The sequence below is a fragment of the Lithobates pipiens genome, unplaced genomic scaffold, assembly GCF_037356315.1.
Source record: "Lithobates pipiens isolate NorthernLeopardFrog02 unplaced genomic scaffold, aLitPip1_a1.2 Scaffold_24, whole genome shotgun sequence".
Lineage (NCBI taxonomy): Eukaryota > Metazoa > Chordata > Amphibia > Anura > Ranidae > Lithobates > Lithobates pipiens.
Window position 1 is genome coordinate 24,523,739 of NW_027507786.1, and position 20,436 is coordinate 24,544,174.

Consider the following 20,436-nt stretch of genomic DNA (forward strand, 5'->3'; position numbering starts at 1 on the left):
AGACAGTCCCTCTTCAGGTGAGGGATGTCCCATGGTGAGGGGTAGACAGTCCCTCTTCAGGTGAGTGATGTCCCATGGTGAGGGGTAGACAGTCCCTCTTCAGGTGAGGGATGTCCCATGGTGAGGGGTAGACAGTCCCTCTTCAGGTGAGTGACGTCCCATGGTGAGGGGGTAGACAGTCCCTCTTCAGGTGAGTGACGTCCCATGGTGAGGGGGTAGACAGTCCCTCTTCAGGTGAGGGATGTCCCATGGTGAGGGGTAGACAGTCCCTCTTCAGCACCTCCTCCGGCTTTTCATTAAGTAGAAGAAAGCTTGGGTGGGGATTGGCTGTAACCGGAGCCTTGCGGTGTAATGGAAGCCGCCGGCGGTGTCGGCTCAGGGGGCGTCCTCCTCTCCCACCTGAGATCTCTAGCTGTCCTCTCTGCTGGAGCCTCACAGTTCAGGTCAGGCAGACTCAGAAGGGATGGACATCCCCGTCCTCGTCCTGCTCCTTATCCTGGTGATTCCTGGTAATCGGGTCAGAACAGGTGAGTGAAGTGTGAGCTGTGTGCCCGAGGGACGGATATCTCCGCTGATTGCTGAATATTCATTTCTCTTCCAGATTTCCTCTCTCAGGATCCTCGTCCCTCTTCCAGTGTTCCTGCACACAGGTGAGTCCTCCTCATCCCTGACTCCTCATGCAGAAAACGTCACCCCGTCACCCCGTCACCCCGTCACCCCGTCACCCCGGCACCCCGTTACCCCGGGCTTCTTCTTTCTCTCTGAGACCGAGATCTTTCTTTATAGTGTATGGTGACATCCTACAGATAAATGATTAGGGGGAAGGGAATATAAGAAGATCGATGACCAATTCATCCCCATTAATCATCAATCTGCCGAGTTCACCATCCCTCAGCACCAGAACTTCTCTTTCATTGGCTGTTATTGCTCTGTTCAGGTGAAATTGCTATGGGTTACTGCACACCCACCTCTCCGCCTGTCTTTGCAAATATGCATGAGGGATTTCCTGCCATCTGCAGTATTGATTGTGATTGGTCAGATAATTGAGGTGAAATCATTGATTTGCATAGACAGAAATCCCACCTGACATAGAGAGGAGAACCTTCCGACCAGCGTTCCCCAGAGTCTATAGTTCTCAGTCCTGGTGGAGCTCTATGGACTGGGTATGGTCCCGTATAGTGACATTCCTTCTCTGGGGTCCTTAGTAGATGGTCCTGGTGGAGCTCTATGGACTGGATATGGTCCCCGTATAGTGACATTCCTTCTCTGGGGTCCTTAGTAGATGGTCCTGGTGGAGCTCTATGGACTGGGTATGGTCCCCGTATAGTGACATTCCTTCTCTGGGGTCCTTAGTAGATGGTCCTGGTGGAGCTCTATGGACTGGATATGGTCCCCGTATAGTGACATTCCTTCTCTGGGGTCCTTAGTAGATGGTCCTGGTGGAGCTCTATGGACTGGGTATGGTCCCCGTATAGTGGCATTCATTCTCTGGGGTCCTTAGTAGATGGTCCTGGTGGAGCTCTATGGACTGGGTATGGTCCCGTATAGTGACATTCCTTCTCTGGGGTCCTTAGTAGATGGTCCTGGTGGAGCTCTATGGACTGGATATGGTCCCCGTATAGTGACATTCCTTCTCTGGGGTCCTTAGTAGATGGTCCTGGTGGAGCTCTATGGACTGGGTATGGTCCCCGTATAGTGACATTCCTTCTCTGGGGTCCTTAGTAGATGGTCCTGGTGGAGCTCTATGGACTGGGTATGGTCCCGTATAGTGACATTCCTTCTCTGGGGTCCTTAGTAGATGGTCCTGGTGGAGCTCTATGGACTGGATATGGTCCCGTATAGTGACATTCATTCTCTGGGGTCCTTAGTAGATGGTCCTGGTGGAGCTCTATGGACTGGATATGGTCCCGTATAGTGACATTCCTTCTTTCTCCGGAGTATAAATGACATTCCTGAGCCTGGCATAGTATGTGTTCTGCATGAGCGGCGATGGGTGCGGATTACCTGCACAGAACAGACTGAGCCTTGTTCTCTTCTTCCCAGGAACAACAGCCGAGCCGTCCTTCAGAAAGTGGATCCCACATCCCAAGGAGCTCAGGTAAGGAGATCCACAGAGGGAGGTGACACCAAATCTATACATTACAGAGCGCGGCCTCAGCCGGACACCGGGCTCTCCCACGCCAAGCCGGTAATAGCAGCCGAGGGGAATGACAGCTGCAATCTCTGCTGCTATCATTTCATGTTCAACAAGCTCCGCCGCCTCACCTCGACGCTCCGATTCCCAGCAAACACAAATCTGCCTTGTAGAGTGCCAGGAAAAGGTCTCTGAACCCATGGATTTCCCACAACGCCATGTATTCCTCAGTCTAGGATAATACAACCTCCATCACCCCAATAATTCCATGTATTCCTCAGTCTAGGATAATACAACCTCCCTCACCCCAATAATTCCATGCATTCCTCAACCTGGGATAATACAACCTCCATCATCCCAATAATTCCATGTATTCCTCAACCTGGGATAATACAACCTCCCTCACCCCAATAATTCCATGCATTCCTCAACCTGGGATAATACAACCTCCCTCACCCCAATAATTCCATGTATTCCTCAACCAGGGATAATACAACCTCCCCATACCAATAATTCCATGTATTCCTCAACCAGGGATAATACAACCTCCCTTATCCCAATAATTCCATGTATTCCTCAGTCCAGGATAATACAACCTCCCTCACCCCAATAATTCCATGTATTCCTCAACCTGGGATAATACAACCTCCCTTATCCCAATAATTCCATGTATTCCTCAGTCCAGGATAATACAACCTCCCTCACCCCAATAATTCCATGTATTCCTCAACCTGGGATAATACAACCTCCCTTATCCCAATAATTCCATGTATTCCTCAACCTGGGATAATACAACCTCCCTTATCCCAATAATTCCATGTATTCCTCAACCTGGGATAATACAACCTCCCTCACCCCAATAATTCCATGTATTCCTCAACCTGGGATAATACAACCTCCCTCATCCCAATAATTCCATGTATTCCTCAACCTGGGATAATACAACCTCCCTCATCCCAATAATTCCATGTATTCCTCAGTCTAGGATAATACAACCTCCCTTATCCCAATAATTCCATGTATTCCTCAACCTGGGATAATACAACCTCCCTTATCCCAATAATTCCATGTATTCCTCAACCTGGGATAATACAACCTCCCTCACCCCAATAATTCCATGTATTCCTCAACCTGGGATAATACAACCTCCCTCATCCCAATAATTCCATGTATTCCTCAGTCTAGGATAATACAACCTCCCTCACCCCAATAATTCCATGTATTCCTCAACCAGGGATAATACAACCTCCATCATCCCAATAATTCCATGTATTCCTCAGTCCAGGATAATACAACCTCCCTCACCCCAATAATTCCATGTATTCCTCAATCTAGGATAATACAACCTCCCTCACCCCAATAATTCCATGTATTCCTCAACCTGGGATAATACAACCTCCCTCACCCCAATAATTCCATGTATTCCTCAGTCTAGGATAATACAACCTCCCTCACCCCAATAATTCCATGTATTCCTCAACCTGGGATAATACAACCTCCCCATACCAATAATTCCATGTATTCCTCAGTCTAGGATAATACAACCTCCCTTATGTCAATAATTCCATGTATTCCTCAGTCCAGGATAATACAACCTCCCCATACCAATAAGCCCACAGATTCCTCAATCTGGGATAATACAGCCCCCTCCAGTAAGTCCCCTATCTTGTGGCCCCTGGGAAGGTCATTCCTGATGGGTAATTCAGGGATGTTCCTGCCGTGCTTCCTTTAGCTGGTGGAAATCTGACTGGTAGATCCCTGCTGAAGACTCCGGACTGGTTGTTTGATATGGAGTTGCTCCAAATGGAAAAGAAGTGAGGTTAGATCTTCTAATGAGCACTAGAGGGGCTTCAATCCAGTAGGTGGCCATTTCCCAGATTCCTTCTCTTCTTCCTTGTAAGGGACTGTTGTGAGACGTTCTAAGCAATGTTTTCACCCCGAGAAAGATTGACTTCTGATATATGTGGTCAGTCTGGGAACTAGAAATTCTGTCATACAAAGCCAGGAGAGTGAAGAGATCCGGGCAGATTTCATCCAACTGTCATATTCCGGAATCACCCGAACACATACTGACTATAGAGAGGCTGATGTGCCGCCGCCTCCAGTCACCTCTACCTTCCCCCAGATAATCTTCCATGACACCTCCAGTAACCGCTACCTGATCCTTCCCCCAGATAATCTTCCATGACACCTCCAGTCATTTCTACCTGGTCCACTCTCCAGATAATCGTCTCAGACAAAGCACTTTAGTGATTGATGAGTTTTGGTTGGTGCTGGATGGTGGGTGTTAGATGGTGTTTTTTGGATGGTAGGTGTTGGTTGGTGGGTGTTGATTGGTGGGTGTTGGTTGGTGGGTGTTGGTTGGTGGGTGTTGGATGGTAAGTGTTGGATGGTAGGTGTTGATTGGTGGGTGTTGATTGGTAGGTGTTGATTGGTAGGTGTTGATTGGTAGGTGTTGATTGGTAGGTGTTGATTGGTGGGTGTTGATTGGTGGGTGTTGATTGGTAGGTGTTGATTGGTGGGTGTTGATTGGTAGGTGTTGATTGGTAGGTGTTGATTGGTGGGTGTTGATTGGTGGGTGTTGATTGGTAGGTGTTGATTGGTAGGTGTTGATTGGTGGGTGTTGATTGGTGGGTGTTGATTGGTGGGTGTTGGTTGGTGGGTGTTGGATGGTAGGTGTTGGACGGTAGGTGTTGGATGGTAGGTGTTGGACGGTAGGTGTTGATTGGTGGGTGTTGGATGACAGGTGTTGCTTGGTGGGTGTTGGTTGGTACGTGTTGGGTGGTAGGTGTTGGGTGGTAGGTGTTGATTGGTGGGTGTTGGGTGTTGGGTGGTAGGTGTTGGGTGGTAGGTGTTGGGTGGTTGGTGCTGGATGGTGGGTGTTAGATGGTGGTTTTTGGATGGTAGGTGTTGGATGGTGGGTGTTGGATGGTGGGTGTTGATTGGTAGGTGTTGATTGGGGGGTGTTGATTGGTGGGTGTGGATTGGTGGGTGTTGGTTGGTGGGTGTTGGATGGTGGGTGTTGGATGGTGGATGTTGGATGGTGGGTGTTGGATGGTAGGTGTTGGATGGTAGGTGTTGGATGGTAGGTGTTGGCCGGTAGGTGTTGGACGGTAGGTGTTGATTGGTGGGTGTTGGATGACAGGTGTTGCTTGGTGGGTGTTGGTTGGTACGTGTTGGGTGGTAGGTGTTGGGTGGTAGGTGTTGGGTGGTTGGTGCTGGATGGTGGGTGTTAGATGGTGGTTTTTGGATGGTAGGTGTTGGATAGTTTTCTTTTCTCTGCTACCATTTTGGTAACATGGTAGCAGACAACCCGCCGGGATGGGTGGGTATTTTTCAATCTTGTTTTAGGCCTTTTCTGCGATGCTGGGAAGATGGCGGGACAGTGAAAAGTCTGAGAGTCCGACATGGCAAGCTCCCGGCTTATGTTGCCCCGTGTCTGAAAATACTTCGGCAGTGGCAGGTGACAGTGGAGGATATCAAGTCCCTCCCCAGGAAGCTTCTGCAGAAGAGGATTTTGAGCTCTGCTTTCAGTGTGTCACTGGCCTTAAAGCGGGAGTCCGCCGGGAGTTCCGCCGTTTTTTTTTTTTTTTTAAAAGCCAGCAGCTACAAAAACTGCAGCTGCTGACTTTTAAAATAATGACACTTACCTGTCCAGCGTGCCCGCGATGTCGGCACCCGAAGCCGATCTCTCGATCGTCTCTCGGGTGCTGCCGCCGCCATCTTGGGTATGGAAATCAGGAAGTGGAGCCTTTCGGCTTCATTTCCCGGTTCCCTACTGCGCATGCGCGAGTCACGCTGCGCAATAAGGATGGTCCCGCTGTCTCTGGGATCCGTGTGTTTCCCAGCAGGCAGCGGGGGACTTTCGGAAAGACTTTCGGATCTGCAGAATCTACACCCCTTTCCGCAGATAGCTATGCCGGAAGTGGGTGCAGATACCTGTACTGTACAGGTACCTGCACCCCCCTCCCCCCTGAAAGGTGCCAATTGTGGCGCCGGAGGGGGGAGGATTCCAATGAGCGGAAGGTCCACTTTAGGGTGGACCCCCGCTTTAAGGGATTTCCCAGGCTCTGTAATGAGGGAGGGGTTGCGTTTAATCTTTTAGAAAGAATCCCCTTGAAGTTTAGGGATCAAGCCTGGCTCGCTTTCCATGGAAGGCTCTATGTGAGAGGAAACTTGAAGCATCGCCCTGTGGATGATCGGGATTGTCCTAGAGCGGAGTGTGTTGGTGAAGTGGAGTCTATGGACCACTTTTTGCTGCAGTGTCCCTTTAACATAGAGGTGTATAAAAGGGTGGGGAGGGCTCTAGGCATCCCCTTTTTCTATTGCATGAGTTATGCGGAGTGGGTGTATGGGGCATTCCCGACTCGCTGGGATTTTGATTTCAATACACTGTTTTTAGTTCGTATAGTTGTCCGTTACTTCACATGGAATGCACGGTGCCAGATTACCCTGCGGAAGAAAGTCCTCTCTGTTGAGGTGGTGGTGCACGATATTCTGGGTGAGGTTGGGAAAATTTGGGGTCTTGAGAAGGGCAGGGAGCCTCGGGCAGTCTGGATAAGGGCATGGAGGAATATCAGACCTGCCTTTGGTGAACTGCCCATCTCTGGGTGAGGAGCTCTTTTCTGTTTCTGTTTCTTTCACTCCCTTAGCTTTTGTTGGTTAGTATCTTCTTTTTAAAGAAGGGCTGCATGCATAATCACAAGTTTGATGTCTGGTGTAGTGGTGTGAGTTGTAATAGGATTTATGTTTTTGCTGTAAAGTCTTTTTTGTTTGAGAGCAGATTTGCTATATTTATTTTAATTTATGTAAATATGTATATATTTATATATTGAGATTTTATGCTTATTGATTGCAAGACTTTTAATAAAGAAAATTGGATGGTGGGTGCTGGATGGTGGGTGTTAGATGGTAGTTGTTGGATGGTAGGTGTTGGTTGGTGGGTGTTGGTTGGTGGGTGTTGGTTGGTGGGTGTTGGATGGTAGTTGTTGGATGGTAGGTGTTGGATGGTGGGTGTTGGATGGTAGTTGTTGGATGGTAGGTGTTGGTTGGTGGGTGTTGGATGGTAGTTGTTGGATGGTAGGTGTTGGATAGTGGGTGTTGATTGGTAGGTGTTGGATGGTAGGTGTTGGATGGTAGGTGTTGGATGGTAGGTGTTGGATGGTAGGTGTTGAATTGTAGGTGTTGGGTGGTAGGTGTTGATTGGTGGGTGTTGGATGGTAGGTGTTGGATGGTAGGTGTTGGATAGTAGGTGTTGGATGACAGGTGTTGGATGGTAGGTGTTGATTGGTGGGTGTTGGTTGGTAGGTGTTGGTTGGTAGGTGTTGGATGGTGGGTGTTGGATGGTAGGTGTTGGTTGGTGGGTGTTGGATGGTGGGTGTTGGTTGGTGGGTGTTGGATGGTAGGTGTTGGTTGGTGGGAGTTGGATGGTAGGTGTTGGTTGGTGGGTGTTGGATGGTAGGTGTTGGATGGTAGGTGTTGGATGACAGGTGTTGGTTGGTAGGTGTTGGTTGGTAGGTGTTGGATAGTGGGTGTTGATTGGTAGGTGTTGGATGGTAGGTGTTGATTGGTAAGTGTTGGATGGTGGGTGTTGGATGACAGGTGTTGGTTGGTAGGTGTTGGTTGGTAGGTGTTGGATAATGGGTGTTGGATGGTGGGTGTTGATTGGTAGGTGTTGGAAGGTAGGTGTTGATTGGTAGGTGTTGATTGGTAGGTGTTGGATGGTAGGTGTTGGATGGTGGGTGTTGGTTAGTAGGTGTTGGTTGGTAGGTGTTGGATGGTAGGTGTTGATTGGTAAGTGTTGGATGGTGGGTGTTGGATGGTGGGTGTTGATTGGTAGGTGTTGGACGGTAGGTGTTGGAAGGTAGGTGTTGATTGGTAGGTGTTGGATGGTGGGTGTTGGATGACAGGTGTTGGTTGGTAGGTGTTGGTTGGTAGGTGTTGGATAATGGGTGTTGGATGGTAAGTGTTGGATGGTGGGTGTTGGATAGTGGGTGTTGATTGGTAGGTGTTGGAAGGTAGGTGTTGATTGGTAGGTGTTGATTGGTAGGTGTTGGATGGTAGGTGTTGGATGGTGGGTGTTGGTTAGTAGGTGTTGGTTGGTAGGTGTTGGATGGTAGGTGTTGATTGGTAAGTGTTGGATGGTGGGTGTTGGATGGTGGGTGTTGATTAATAGGTGTTGGATGGTGGGTGTTGGATGGTGGGTGTTGGATGGTAGGTGTTGGATGGTGGGTGTTGGTTGGTGGGTGTTGGTTGGTGGGTTTTGGATGGTAGGTGTTGGGTGGTAGGTGTTGGATGGTAGGTGTTGGATGGTGGGTGTTGGATGGTGGGTGTTGGATGACAGGTGTTGGTTGGTGGGTGTTGGATGGTAGGTGTTGGATGGTAGGTGTTGGATGGTGGGTGTTGGTTGGTTGGTGTTGGTTGGTGGGTGTTGGATGGTAGGTGTTGGATGGTGGGTTTTGGATGGTAGGTGTTGGATGGTGGGTGTTGGATGACAGGTGTTGGATGGTAGGTGTTGATTGGTGGGTGTTGGTTGGTAGGTGTTGGTTGGTAGGTGTTGGATGGTAGGTGTTGGTTGGTAGGTGTTGGATGGTAGGTGTTGGATGGTAGGTGTTGGATGGTGGGTGTTGGATGGTAGGTGTTGGATGGTAGGTTTTGGTTGGTGGGTGTTGGATGGTAGGTGTTGGATGGTAGGTGTTGGTTGGTGGGTGTTGGTTGGTAGGTGTTGGATGGTAGGTGTTGGATGGTGGGTGTTGGATGGTAGGTGTTGGTTGGTGGGTGTTGGATGGTGGGTGTTGGTTGGTGGGTGTTGGATGGTAGGTGTTGGTTGGTGGGAGTTGGATGGTAGGTGTTGGATGGTAGGTGTTGGATGGTAGGTGTTGGATGGTAGGTGTTGGATGACAGGTGTTGGTTGGTAGGTGTTGGTTGGTAGGTGTTGGATAGTGGGTGTTGATTGGTAGGTGTTGGATGGTAGGTGTTGGATGGTGGGTGTTGGATGGTAGGTGTTGGTTGGTGGGTGTTGGATGGTAGGTGTTGGATGGTGGGTGTTGGATGGTAGGTGTTGGATGGTAGGTGTTGGATGGTGGGTGTTGGATGACAGGTGTTGGATGGTAGGTGTTGATTGGTGGGTGTTGGTTGGTAGGTGTTGGTTGGTGGGTGTTGGTTGGTGGGTGTTGGATGGTAGGTGTTGGTTGGTGGGTGTTGGATGGTGGGTGTTGGTTGGTGGGTGTTGGATGGTAGGTGTTGGTTGGTGGGAGTTGGATGGTAGGTGTTGGTTGGTGGGTGTTGGATGGTAGGTGTTGGATGGTAGGTGTTGGATGACAGGTGTTGGTTGGTAGGTGTTGGTTGGTAGGTGTTGGTTGGTAGGTGTTGGATAGTGGGTGTTGATTGGTAGGTGTTGGATGGTAGGTGTTGGATGGTGGGTGTTGGATGGTAGGTGTTGGATGGTAGGTGTTGATTGGTAGGTGTTGGATGGTAGGTGTTGGTTGGTGGGTGTTGGATGGTAGGTGTTGGTTGGTTGGTGTTGGTTGGTGGGTGTTGGATGGTGGGTGTTGGATGGTGGGTGTTGGATGGTAGGTGTTGGTTGGTGGGTGTTGGTTGGTGGGTGTTGGATGGTGGGTGTTGGTTGGTGGGTGTTGGATGGTAGGTGTTGGTTGGTGGGAGTTGGATGGTAGGTGTTGATTGGTGGGTGTTGGTTGGTAGGTGTTGGTTGGTGGGTGTTGGTTGGTGGGTGTTGGTTGGTGGGTGTTGGATGGTGGGTGTTGGTTGGTGGGTGTTGGATGGTAGGTGTTGGTTGGTGGGTGTTGGATGGTAGGTGTTGGATGGTAGGTGTTGGATGACAGGTGTTGGTTGGTAGGTGTTGGTTGGTAGGTGTTGGATAGTGGGTGTTGATTGGTAGGTGTTGGATGGTAGGTGTTGGATGGTGGGTGTTGGATGGTAGGTGTTGGATGGTAGGTGTTGATTGGTAGGTGTTGGATGGTAGGTGTTGGTTGGTGGGTGTTGGATGGTAGGTGTTGGTTGGTGGGTGTTGGATGGTGGGTGTTGGATGGTGGGTGTTGGATGGTAGGTGTTGGTTGGTGGGTGTTGGATGGTAGGTGTTGGATGGTAGGTGTTGGATGGTAGGTGTTGGATGGTGGGTGTTGGGTGACAGGTGTTGGTTGGTGGGTGTTGGATGGTAGGTGTTGGATGGTGGGTGTTGGGTGGTAGGTGTTGGTTGGTGGGTGTTGGATGGTGGGTGGTAGGTGTTGGTTGGTGGGTGTTGGTAGGTAGGTGTTGGATGGTAGGTGTTGGTTGGTGGGTGTTGGTAGGTAGGTGTTGGATGGTAGGTGTTGGATGGTAGGTGTTGGTTGGTGGGTGTTGGTAGGTAGGTGTTGGATGGTAGGTGTTGGTTGGTGGGTGTTGGTAGGTAGGTGTTGGATGGTAGGTGTTGGTTGGTGGGTGTTGGATGGTAGGTGTTGGTTGGTTGGTGTTGGTTGGTTGGTGTTGGATGGTAGGTGTTGGTTGGTGGGTGTTGGATGGTAGGTGTTGGATGGTAGGTGTTGGTTGGTGGGTGTTGGATGGTGGGTGTTGGGTGGTAGGTGTTGGTTGGTGGGTGTTGGTAGGTAGGTGTTGGATGGTAGGTGTTGGTTGGTGGGTGTTGGTAGGTAGGTGTTGGATGGTAGGTGTTGGTTGGTGGGTGTTGGATGGTAGGTGTTGGTTGGTTGGTGTTGGTTGGTTGGTGTTGGATGGTAGGTGTTGGATGGTAGGTGTTGGTTGGTGGGTGTTGGATGGTAGGTGTTGGTTGGTTGGTGTTGGTTGGTGGGTGTTGGATGGTAGGTGTTGGTTGGTGGGTGTTGGCTGGTAGGTGTTGGATGGTAGGTGTTGGTTGGTGGGTGTTGGTAGGTAGGTGTTGGTTGGTGGGTGTTGGTAGGTAGGTGTTGGATGGTAGGTGTTGGTTGGTGGGTGTTGGATGGTAGGTGTTGGTTGGTTGGTTTTGGTTGGTGGGTGTTGGATAGTGGGTGTTGATTGGTAGGTGTTGGTTGGTGGGTGTTGGATGGTAGGTGTTGGTTGGTTGGTGTTGGTTGGTTGGTGTTGGATGGTGGGTGTTGGTAGGTAGGTGTTGGTTGGTGGGTGTTGGTAGGTAGGTGTTGGTTGGTGGGTGTTGGTAGGTAGGTGTTGGTTGGTGGGTGTTGGATGGTAGGTGTTGGTTGGTTGGTGTTGGTTGGTGGGTGTTGATTGGTTGGTGTTGGTTGGTTGGTGTTGATTGGTTGGTGTTGGTTGGTTGGTGTTGGTTGGTTGGTGTTGGATGGTGGGTGTTGGTAGGTAGGTGTTGGTTGGTGGGTGTTGGTAGGTAGGTGTTGGATGGTGGGTGTTGGTTGGTGGGTGTTGATTGGTTGGTGTTGGTTGGTTGGTGTTGGTTGGTTGGTGTTGGATGGTGGGTGTTGGTAGGTAGGTGTTGGTTGGTGGGTGTTGGATAGTGGGTGTTGATTGGTTGGTGTTGGTTGGTGGGTGTTGATTGGTTGGTGTTGGTTGGTTGGTGTTGGATGGTAGGTGTTGGTTGGTTGGTGTTGATTGGTTGGTGTTGGTTGGTGGGTGTTGATTGGTTGGTGTTGGTTGGTTGGTGTTGGTTGGTTGGTGTTGGATGGTGGGTGTTGGTAGGTAGGTGTTGGTTGGTGGGTGTTGGATAGTGGGTGTTGATTGGTTGGTGTTGGTTGGTGGGTGTTGATTGGTTGGTGTTGGTTGGTTGGTGTTGGTTGGTTGGTGTTGGATGGTGGGTGTTGGTAGGTAGGTGTTGGTTGGTGGGTGTTGGATAGTGGGTGTTGATTGGTTGGTGTTGGTTGGTGGGTGTTGATTGGTTGGTGTTGATTGGTAGGTGTTGGTTGGTTGGTGTTGGTTGGTTGGTGTTGGATGGTGGGTGTTGGTAGGTAGGTGTTGGTTGGTGGGTGTTGGTAGGTAGGTGTTGGTTGGTTGGTGGGTGTTGGATGGTAGGTGTTGGATGGTAGGTGTTGGATGGTAGGTGTTGGTTGGTGGGTGTTGGTAGGTAGGTGTTGGATGGTGAGTGTTGGTAGGTAGGTGTTGGTTGGTGGGTGTTGGTAGGTAGGTGTTGGTTGGTGGGTGTTGGTAGGTAGGTGTTGGTTGGTTGGTGGGTGTTGGATGGTAGGTGTTGGATGGTAGGTGTTGGATGGTAGGTGTTGGTTGGTGGGTGTTGGTAGGTAGGTGTTGGATGGTGAGTGTTGGTAGGTAGGTGTTGGTTGGTGGGTGTTGGTAGGTAGGTGTTGGTTGGTGGGTGTTGGTAGGTAGGTGTTGGTTGGTTGGTAGGTGTTGGATGGTAGGTGTTGGATGGTAGGTGTTGGATGGTAGGTGTTGGATGGTAGGTGTTGGTAGGTAGGTGTTGGTTGGTAGGTGTTGGTTGGTTGGTGTTGGTTGGTTGGTGTTGGATGGTGGGTGTTGGATGGTAGGTGTTGGTTGGTGGGTGTTGGATGGTAGGTGTTGGTTGGTGGGTGTTGGATGGTAGGTGTTGGTTGGTGGGTGTTGGATGGTAGGTGTTGGTTGGTGGGTGTTGGATGGTAGGTGTTGGATGGTAGGTGTTGGTTGGTGGGTGTTGGATGGTAGGTGTTGGTTGGTGGGTGTTGGTTGGTTGGTGTTGGATGGTGGGTGTTGGTAGGTAGGTGTTGGTTGGTAGGTGTTGGTTGGTTGGTGTTGGATGGTGGGTGTTGGTAGGTAGGTGTTGGTTGGTGGGTGTTGGATGGTGGGTGTTGGTTGGTGGGTGTTGGTGGCACCATAGAAATGGGAGTACTCCCAGCAGGGGGGTGTTTGTGTGTTTGTTGTGCTCCGCAGTGTTTCTAATCGTTCTCCTTCCCCGGGAATAATGTGGAAGAAAGGGATGACCCCAGGGGCTGTACTCGGATCCTCTCCTCCCGGGGACACTCTCTGGATCTGTTTGCAGTCTAACAAAGGAGAAAGTTCTTTTTCAATTAGAGTCGGGCAGGGTGCCAGCGTGCTGCGCTCTGCCATCTTCCCTCCGGTGAACCTTTCATCCTCCTCTATGGCTCCTGCTGGCAAAACTCGGAGAACATAGCTTGTTGACATTTCTTATCTCTGGAATGGTTTATCTCTATGAATGACCCTGGAGCAGCGCCCAAATATTCCTCCCATGTCTGTAAGTGGATCCGCTGCTCCCTAAGTGCAGGATAATTGTGACCTGCCGCTGGCTCACCCCCCCCCCCCCCCCAACACATACACACCACCTATATAGTTCTATGGTGTGCCACTAATGCCCTTTCCTGACTGGGTTGAAAGGTCACTTGTCCTCTTGTGGTTCCCCTGGGGACCTGTCCTCTGGCAGCTTACCCGGGGGCCTGTCCCCTGGAAGCACACCACACGGCCTGTTCCCTTCCCACTCAGCCGGGGGCTTGTCTTCTAGTGGCTCACCCGGGGGCCTGTCCTCTTCCCACTCACCCAGGGGTCTGTCTTCTAGCAAATCACCCAGAGGCCTGTCCTCTTCTAGCTCACCTGGGGACTGTCTTCTGCTGGCTCACCTGGGGGCCTGTCCTCTGGTGACTTACTTGGGGGCCTGTCCTCTTCCCACTCACACAGAGGCATGTCCTCTTCCCACTGGGGACCTTTCCTCTGCCAGCTCACCTGGGGGCCTGTCTTCTAGCGGCTCACCCAGGGGCCTGTCCTCTGGCGGCTCACCCAGGGGCCTGTCCTTTGGTGGCTCACCCTGGGGTCTGTCCTCTGGCGGCTCACCCGGGGGCCTGTCCTCTGGCGGCTCACCCAGGGGCCTGTCCTTTGGTGGCTCACCCTGGGGTCTGTCCTCTGGCTGCTCACCCTGGGGCCTGTCCTCTGGTGGCTCACCCGGGGGTCTGTCCTCTGGTGGCTCACCCTGGGGCCTGTCCTCTGGCGGCTCACCCTGGGGCCTGTCCTCTGGCGGCTCACCCAGGGGCCTGTCCTTTGGTGGCTCACCCTGGGGTCTGTCCTCTGGCGGCTCACCCGGGGGCCTGTCCTCTGGCTGCTCACCCTGGGGCCTGTCCTCTGGTGGCTCACCCGGGGGTCTGTCCTCTGGTGGCTCACCCTGGGGCCTGTCCTCTGGCGGCTCACCCTGGGGCCTGTCCTCTGGTGGCTCACCCGGGGGTCTGTCCTCTGGCGGCTCACCCGGGGGTCTGTCCTCTGGCTGCTCACCCTGGGGCCTGTCCTCTGGCTGCTCACCTGGGGGCCTGTCCTCTGGCTGCTCACCCTGGGGCCTGTCCTCTGGTGGCTCACCCGGGGGGTCTGTCCTCTGGCTGCTCACCCAGGGGCCTGTCCTCTGGCTGCTCACCCTGGGGCCTGTCCTCTGGCGGCTCACCCGGGGGCCTGTCCTCTGGCTGCTCACCCTGGGGCCTGTCCTCTGGCGGCTCACCCGGGGGTCTGTCCTCTGGTGGCTCACCCGGGGGCCTGTCCTCTGGCGGCTCACCCAGGGGCCTATCCTCTGGCGGCTCACCCAGGGGGTCTGTCCTCTGGTGGCTCACCCTGGGGCCTGTCCTCTGGAGGCTCACCCTGGGGCCTGTCCTCTGGCGGCTCACCCTGGGGCCTGTCCTCTGGCGGCTCACCCTGGGGCCTGTCCTTTGGTGGCTCACCCGGGGGTCTGTCCTCTGGTGGCTCACCCGGGGGCCTGTCCTCTGGCTGCTCACCCAGGGGCCTATCCTCTGGCGGCTCACCCAGGGGGTCTGTCCTCTGGCGGCTCACCCTGGGGCCTGTCCTCTGGCGGCTCACCCTGGGGCCTGTCCTCTGGCGGCTCACCCAGGGGCCTGTCCTTTGGTGGCTCACCCGGGGGTCTGTCCTCTGGCGGCTCACCCGGGGGCCTGTCCTCTGGCTGCTCACCCTGGGGCCTGTCCTCTGGTGGCTCACCCGGGGGTCTGTCCTCTGGCTGCTCACCCTGGGGCCTGTCCTCTGGTGGCTCACCCGGGGGCCTGTCCTCTGGCGGCTCACCCTGGGGCCTGTCCTCTGGCGGCTCACCCAGGGGCCTGTCCTTTGGCGGCTCACCCGGGGGTCTGTCCTCTGGCGGCTCACCCGGGGGCCTGTCCTCTGGCTGCTCACCCTGGGGCCTGTCCTCTGGTGGCTCACCCGGGGGTCTGTCCTCTGGCTGCTCACCCTGGGGCCTGTCCTCTGGTGGCTCACCCTGGGGCCTGTCCTCTGGTGGCTCACCCGGGGGTCTGTACTCTGGTGGCTCACCCGGGGGTCTGTCCTCTGGCTGCTCACCCAGGGGCCTGTCCTCTGGCTGCTCACCCTGGGGCCTGTCCTCTGGCGGCTCACCCGGGGGCCTGTCCTCTGGCTGCTCACCCTGGGGCCTGTCCTCTGGCGGCTCACCCGGGGGCCTGTCCTCTGGCTGCTCACCCTGGGGCCTGTCCTCTAGCGGCTCACCCGGGGGTCTGTCCTCTTGCGGCTCACCCGGGGGGCCTGTCCTCTGGCGGCTCACCCAGGGGGCCTGTCCTCTGGCGGCTCACCCGGGGGGCCTCAGACGGTTGCTGACAGCCTCCTTCCTCTAGCAGTCAGCGGAGAAGGAAGAATATTGCAGATCTTGCTGATTAGATGGAGAAAAGTCTAATGATCTCTCTTCTCTTTCCAGGAATCAGAAGTGTACAGAGTGGCGGCGGAGAGGAAAGCACAGCGGGTGAAGTGTGGTAAGATAAATTGGAAGCATCTTCTGCCCAGAGATTACAGCCCCCCCCTCCCCCACCAACAGGCCCAGGAATGGCGAGAACAAGAGGGGAGTCTGATGTGGTCTCTTGCTACAAGACAGGTCCTCTTCCCCTCCCCCTCCCAGCCTGGTACAGTTTTCGGATAGGCAGCGTCCTTTATTAAAGTGGAGATAATATACATGAGGGATCATCTCTGGAAATGTCACTGAGCACCATCATCGGCCTTTTCTGATTAATAAACTCATAAAATAAGTCACATGATACGTCTACCGCCAATTCCCCCTAATGAAAGTCGCCTTTTCAAAGGTTTAATTCCCAGACCTCTGACCCCCCGTCCCCGGGAGACGAAGGCGGCTTTCCGGGTCACTTCACCATTTATGAATTCCTCCATCTGAGGAACCGCGCTGCACCTGCCAGGTGTTCTCCGACTTCAACCATCCAATAGAAAGCAAATATGGAAAAAGTTCTATTCCTAGTTTAGAATTAGTATTCCTATAAAGGAAGAAGCTAATGTGGCCCTCAGAAGCAGGAATGCGGCCCCTGGCATGCACTCTATTCTAAACAGTTTGTTTCTGCTAAAAACAGAGAGAACCCATTGGTGGTGGAGTTCCCCCTCATGTTTCTGTCCTATGTCCCCTTGTGCCAAGCGTCCCCTCGTGTCCGGTGTCCTCTCATATCTTATGTCCCCTCATGTCCGGTGTCCCATCATGTCCGGTGTCCCCTCATGTCTGGTGTCCCCTCATGTTATCTCATGTATAGTGTCCCCTCATGTCTGGTGTCCCCTCATGTCTGGTGTCCCCTCATGTCCGGTGTCCTCTCATGTCTGGTGTCCCCTCATGTCCAGCGTCCCCTCATGTCTGGTGTCCCCTCATGTCCGGTGTCCTCTCATGTCTGGTGTCCCCTCATGTCCAGCGTCCCCTCATGTCTGGTGTCCCCTCATATCTTATGTCCCCTCATGTCCGGTGTTTCCTCATGTCCGGTGTTTCCTTCATGTTCTTATGTCCCCTCATGTTCCCCCTCATGTTTCTGTCCTATGTCCCCTTGTGCCAAGCATCCCCTCGTGTCCGGTGTCCTCTCATATCTTATGTCCCCTCATGTCCGGTGTCCCATCATGTCCGGTGTCCCCTCATGACCGGTGTCCCCTCATGTCCGGTGTCCCCTCATGTCTGGTGTCCCCTCATGTCTGGTGTCCCCTCATGTCTGGTGTCCCCTCATGTCCGGTGTCCCCTCATGACCGGTGTCCCCTCATGTCCGGTGTCCCCTCATGTCCGGTGTCCCCTCATGTCCGGTGTCCTCTCATGTCTGGTGTCCCCTCATGTTATCTAATTTCTGGTGTCCCCTCATGTGTGGTGTCCCCTCATGTCCGGTGTCCTCTCATGTCTGGTGTCCCCTCATGTTATCTCATGTATAGTGTCCCCTAATGTCTGGTGTCCCCTCATGTCTGGTGTCCCCTCATGTCTGGTGTCCCCTCATGTCCGGTGTCCCCTCATGTCTGGTGTCCCCTCATGTTATCTCATGTCCAGTGTCCCCTCATGTCTGGTGTGCCCTCATGTGTGGTGTCCCCTCATGTGTGGTATCCTCTCATGACCGGTGTCCCCTCATGTCCGGTGTCCTCTCATGTCTGGTGTCCCCTCATGTTATCTCATGTCTGGTGTGCCCTCATGTGTGGTGTCCCCTCATGTGTGGTGTCCCCTCATGTGTGGTGTCCCCTCATGTCTGGTGTGCCCTCATGTCTGGTGTCCTCTCGTGTCCGGTGTCCTCTCATATCTTATGTCCCCTCATGTCCGGTGTTTCCTCATGTCCGGTGTCCCATCATGTCTGGTGTCCCCTCATGTCCGGTATCCCCTCATGTCTGGTGTCCCCTCATGACCGGTGTCCCCTCATGTCTGGTGTCCCCTCATGTCCGGTGTCCTCTCATGTCTGGTGTGCCCTCATGTGTGGTGTCCCCTCATGTGTGGTGTCCCCTCATGTTATCTCATGTCTGGTGTCCCCTTATGTCCGGTGTCCTCTCATGTCTGGGGTCCCCTCATGTGTGGTGTCCCCTCATGTGTGGTGTCCCCTCATGTCCGGTGTCCCCTCATGTTATCTCATGTCTGGTGTCCCCTTATGTCCGGTGTCCTCTCATGTCTGGGGTCCCCTCATGTCTGGTGTCCCCTCATGTGTGGTGTCCTCTCGTGTCCGGTGTCCTCTCATATCTTATGTCCCCTCATGTCCGGTGTTTCCTCATTGTCCGGTGTCCCATCATGTCTGGTGTCCCCTCATGTCCGGTGTCCCCTCATGTCCGGTATCCCCTCATGTCTGGTGTCCCCTCATGACCGGTGTCCCCTCATGACCGGTGTCCCCTCATGACCGGTGTCCCCTCATGTTATCTCATGTCTGGTGTCCCCTCATGTCTGGTGTCCCCTCATGACCGGTGTCCCCTCATGTTATCTCATGTCTGGTGTCCCCTCATGTGTGGTGTCCCCTCATGTCCGGTGTCCCCTCATGTTATCTCATGCCTGGTGTCCCCTCATGTCTGGTGTCCCCTTATGTCCGGTGTCCTCTCATGTCTGGGGTCCCCTCATGTTATCTCATGTCTGGTGTCCCCTCATGTGTGGTGTCCCCTCATGTCCGGTGTCCCCTCATGTTATCTCATGTCTGGTGTCCCCTCATGTCTGGTGTCCCCTTATGTCCGGTGTCCTCTCATGTCTGGGGTCCCCTCATGTTATCTCATGTCTGGTGTCCCCTCATGTGTGGTGTCCCCTCATGTCCGGTGTCCCCTCATGTTATCTCATGTCTGGTGTCCCCTCATGTCTGGTGTCCCCTCATGTCTGGTGTCCCCTCATGACCGGTGTCCCCTCATGTCCGGTGTCCCCTCATGTCTGGTGTCCCCTCATGTTATCTCTTGTCCAGCGTCCCCTCATGTCTGGTGTCCTCTCATGTCTGGTGTCCCCTCATGTCTGGTGTCCCCTCATGTCTGGTGTCCCCTCATGTCCCCTTGTGTCCCCTCATGTCCCCTTGTGTCCCCTCATGTCCGGTGTCCCCTCATGTCTGGTGTCCCCTCATGTTATCTCATGTCCGGTGTCCCCTCATGTCTGGTGTCCCCTCATGTCTGGTGTCCCCTCATGTTATCTCATGTCTGGTGTCCCCTCATGTCCGGTGTCCCCTCATGTTATCTCATGTCCGGTGTCCCCTCATGTCCGGTGTCCCCTCATGTCCGGTGTCCCCTCATGTCCGGTGTCCTCTCATGTCCCCTTGTGTCCCCTCATGTCTGGTGTCCCCTTATGTCCGGTGTCCCCTCATGTCCCCTGGTGTCCCCTCATGTCTGGTGTCCCCTCATGTCTGGTGTCCCCTTATGTCCGGTGTCCCCTCATGTCTGGTGTCCCCTCATGTCTGGTGTCCCCTCATGTCTGGTGTCCCCTCATGTTATCTCATGTCCGGTGTCCCCTCATGTCTGGTGTCCCCTCATGTTATCTCATGTCCGGTGTCCCCTCATGTCTGGTGTCCCCTCATGTCTGGTGTCCCCTCATGTTATCTAATGTCCGGTGTCCCCTCATGTCCGGTGTCCCCTCATGTCTGGTGTCCCCTCATGTCTGGTGTCCCCTCATGTCTGGTGTCCCCTCATGTCCGGTGTCCCCTCATGTCTGGTGTCCCCTCATGTTATCTAATGTCCGGTGTCCCCTCATGCCCGGTGTCCCCTCATGTCCGGTGTCCCCTCATGTCCGGTGTCCCCTCATGTCCGGTGTCCCCTCATATCCGGTGTCCCCTCATGTCCGGTGTCCCCTCATGTCCGGTGTCCCCTCATGTCTGGTGTCCTGTGTCTCCACAGAGCTGCTTCCATGCTTCAATGGCGGGGAATGTATCCAGAAGAAGTTCTGTGACTGCGGCCGGTATAACGCCTCGGGATCACGTTGTCAGATAGGTATTTGTGTGACTGAGAATCTCATCCAATCGTCATGTATGTGGCTTGTCCTCCTCATCTGTTCCTCATGTCTTGTCACCCCGCAGTCTACAACACTGGAGCTGACAGAGAGAACATTTGCCGCACGTGGGGGCAATATCACTATGAAACCTTCGATGGGGTTTATTATTATTACCCGGGAACATCCACCTACGACCTCCTGCGACACAGCGACCCCGACGAGCCGAGCTTCGCCATCCAGGTCCGAGAAATGACTCCAGAGAGACGGGGTGACCCCAAAACATCAATCCCCAGATTTCCAATCATTTCCCCAATCAATCCATCCTGACCAATCCCAGCCCAGCTCACCCAATCCTGACCAATCCCAGCTCACCCAATCCTGACCAATCCCAGCCCAGCTCACCCAATCCTGACCAATCCCAGCCCAGCTCCCTCTATCCTGACCAATCCCAGCCCAGCTCATTCTATCCTGACCAATCCCAGCCCAGCATACCCTATCCTGACCAATCCCAGCCCAGCTCACCCAATCCTGACCAATCCCAGCCCAGCTCCCTCTATCCTGACCAATCCCAGCCCAGCTCCCTCTATCCTGACCAATCCCAGCCCAGCTCACCCAATCCTGACCAATCCCAGCCCACCCAATCCTGACCAATCCCAGCCCAGCTCCCTCTATCCTGACCAATCCCAGCCCAGCTCACCCTATCCTGACCAATCCCAGCCCAGCCTATCCTGACCAATCCCAGCCC

The 20,436-nt window shown here is 53.6% G+C and overlaps 1 protein-coding gene across 1 annotated transcript in view; it reads left to right on the plus strand.

Annotated features, from left to right (window-relative positions):
• The first annotated feature begins 425 nt into the window (after positions 1–425).
• Positions 426–20,436, plus strand: part of OTOG (otogelin) — a 217,270-nt gene continuing 197,259 nt past the window's right edge. Inside the window, exons 1-6 of the mRNA XM_077453472.1 lie at positions 426–527; positions 602–650; positions 2,044–2,098; positions 15,717–15,771; positions 19,598–19,690; positions 19,777–19,931. Of these exons, the coding sequence (XP_077309598.1) occupies positions 464–527; positions 602–650; positions 2,044–2,098; positions 15,717–15,771; positions 19,598–19,690; positions 19,777–19,931 (471 nt within the window). The 5' untranslated portion in view covers positions 426–463. The remainder of the gene's footprint in view (positions 528–601; positions 651–2,043; positions 2,099–15,716; positions 15,772–19,597; positions 19,691–19,776; positions 19,932–20,436) is intronic.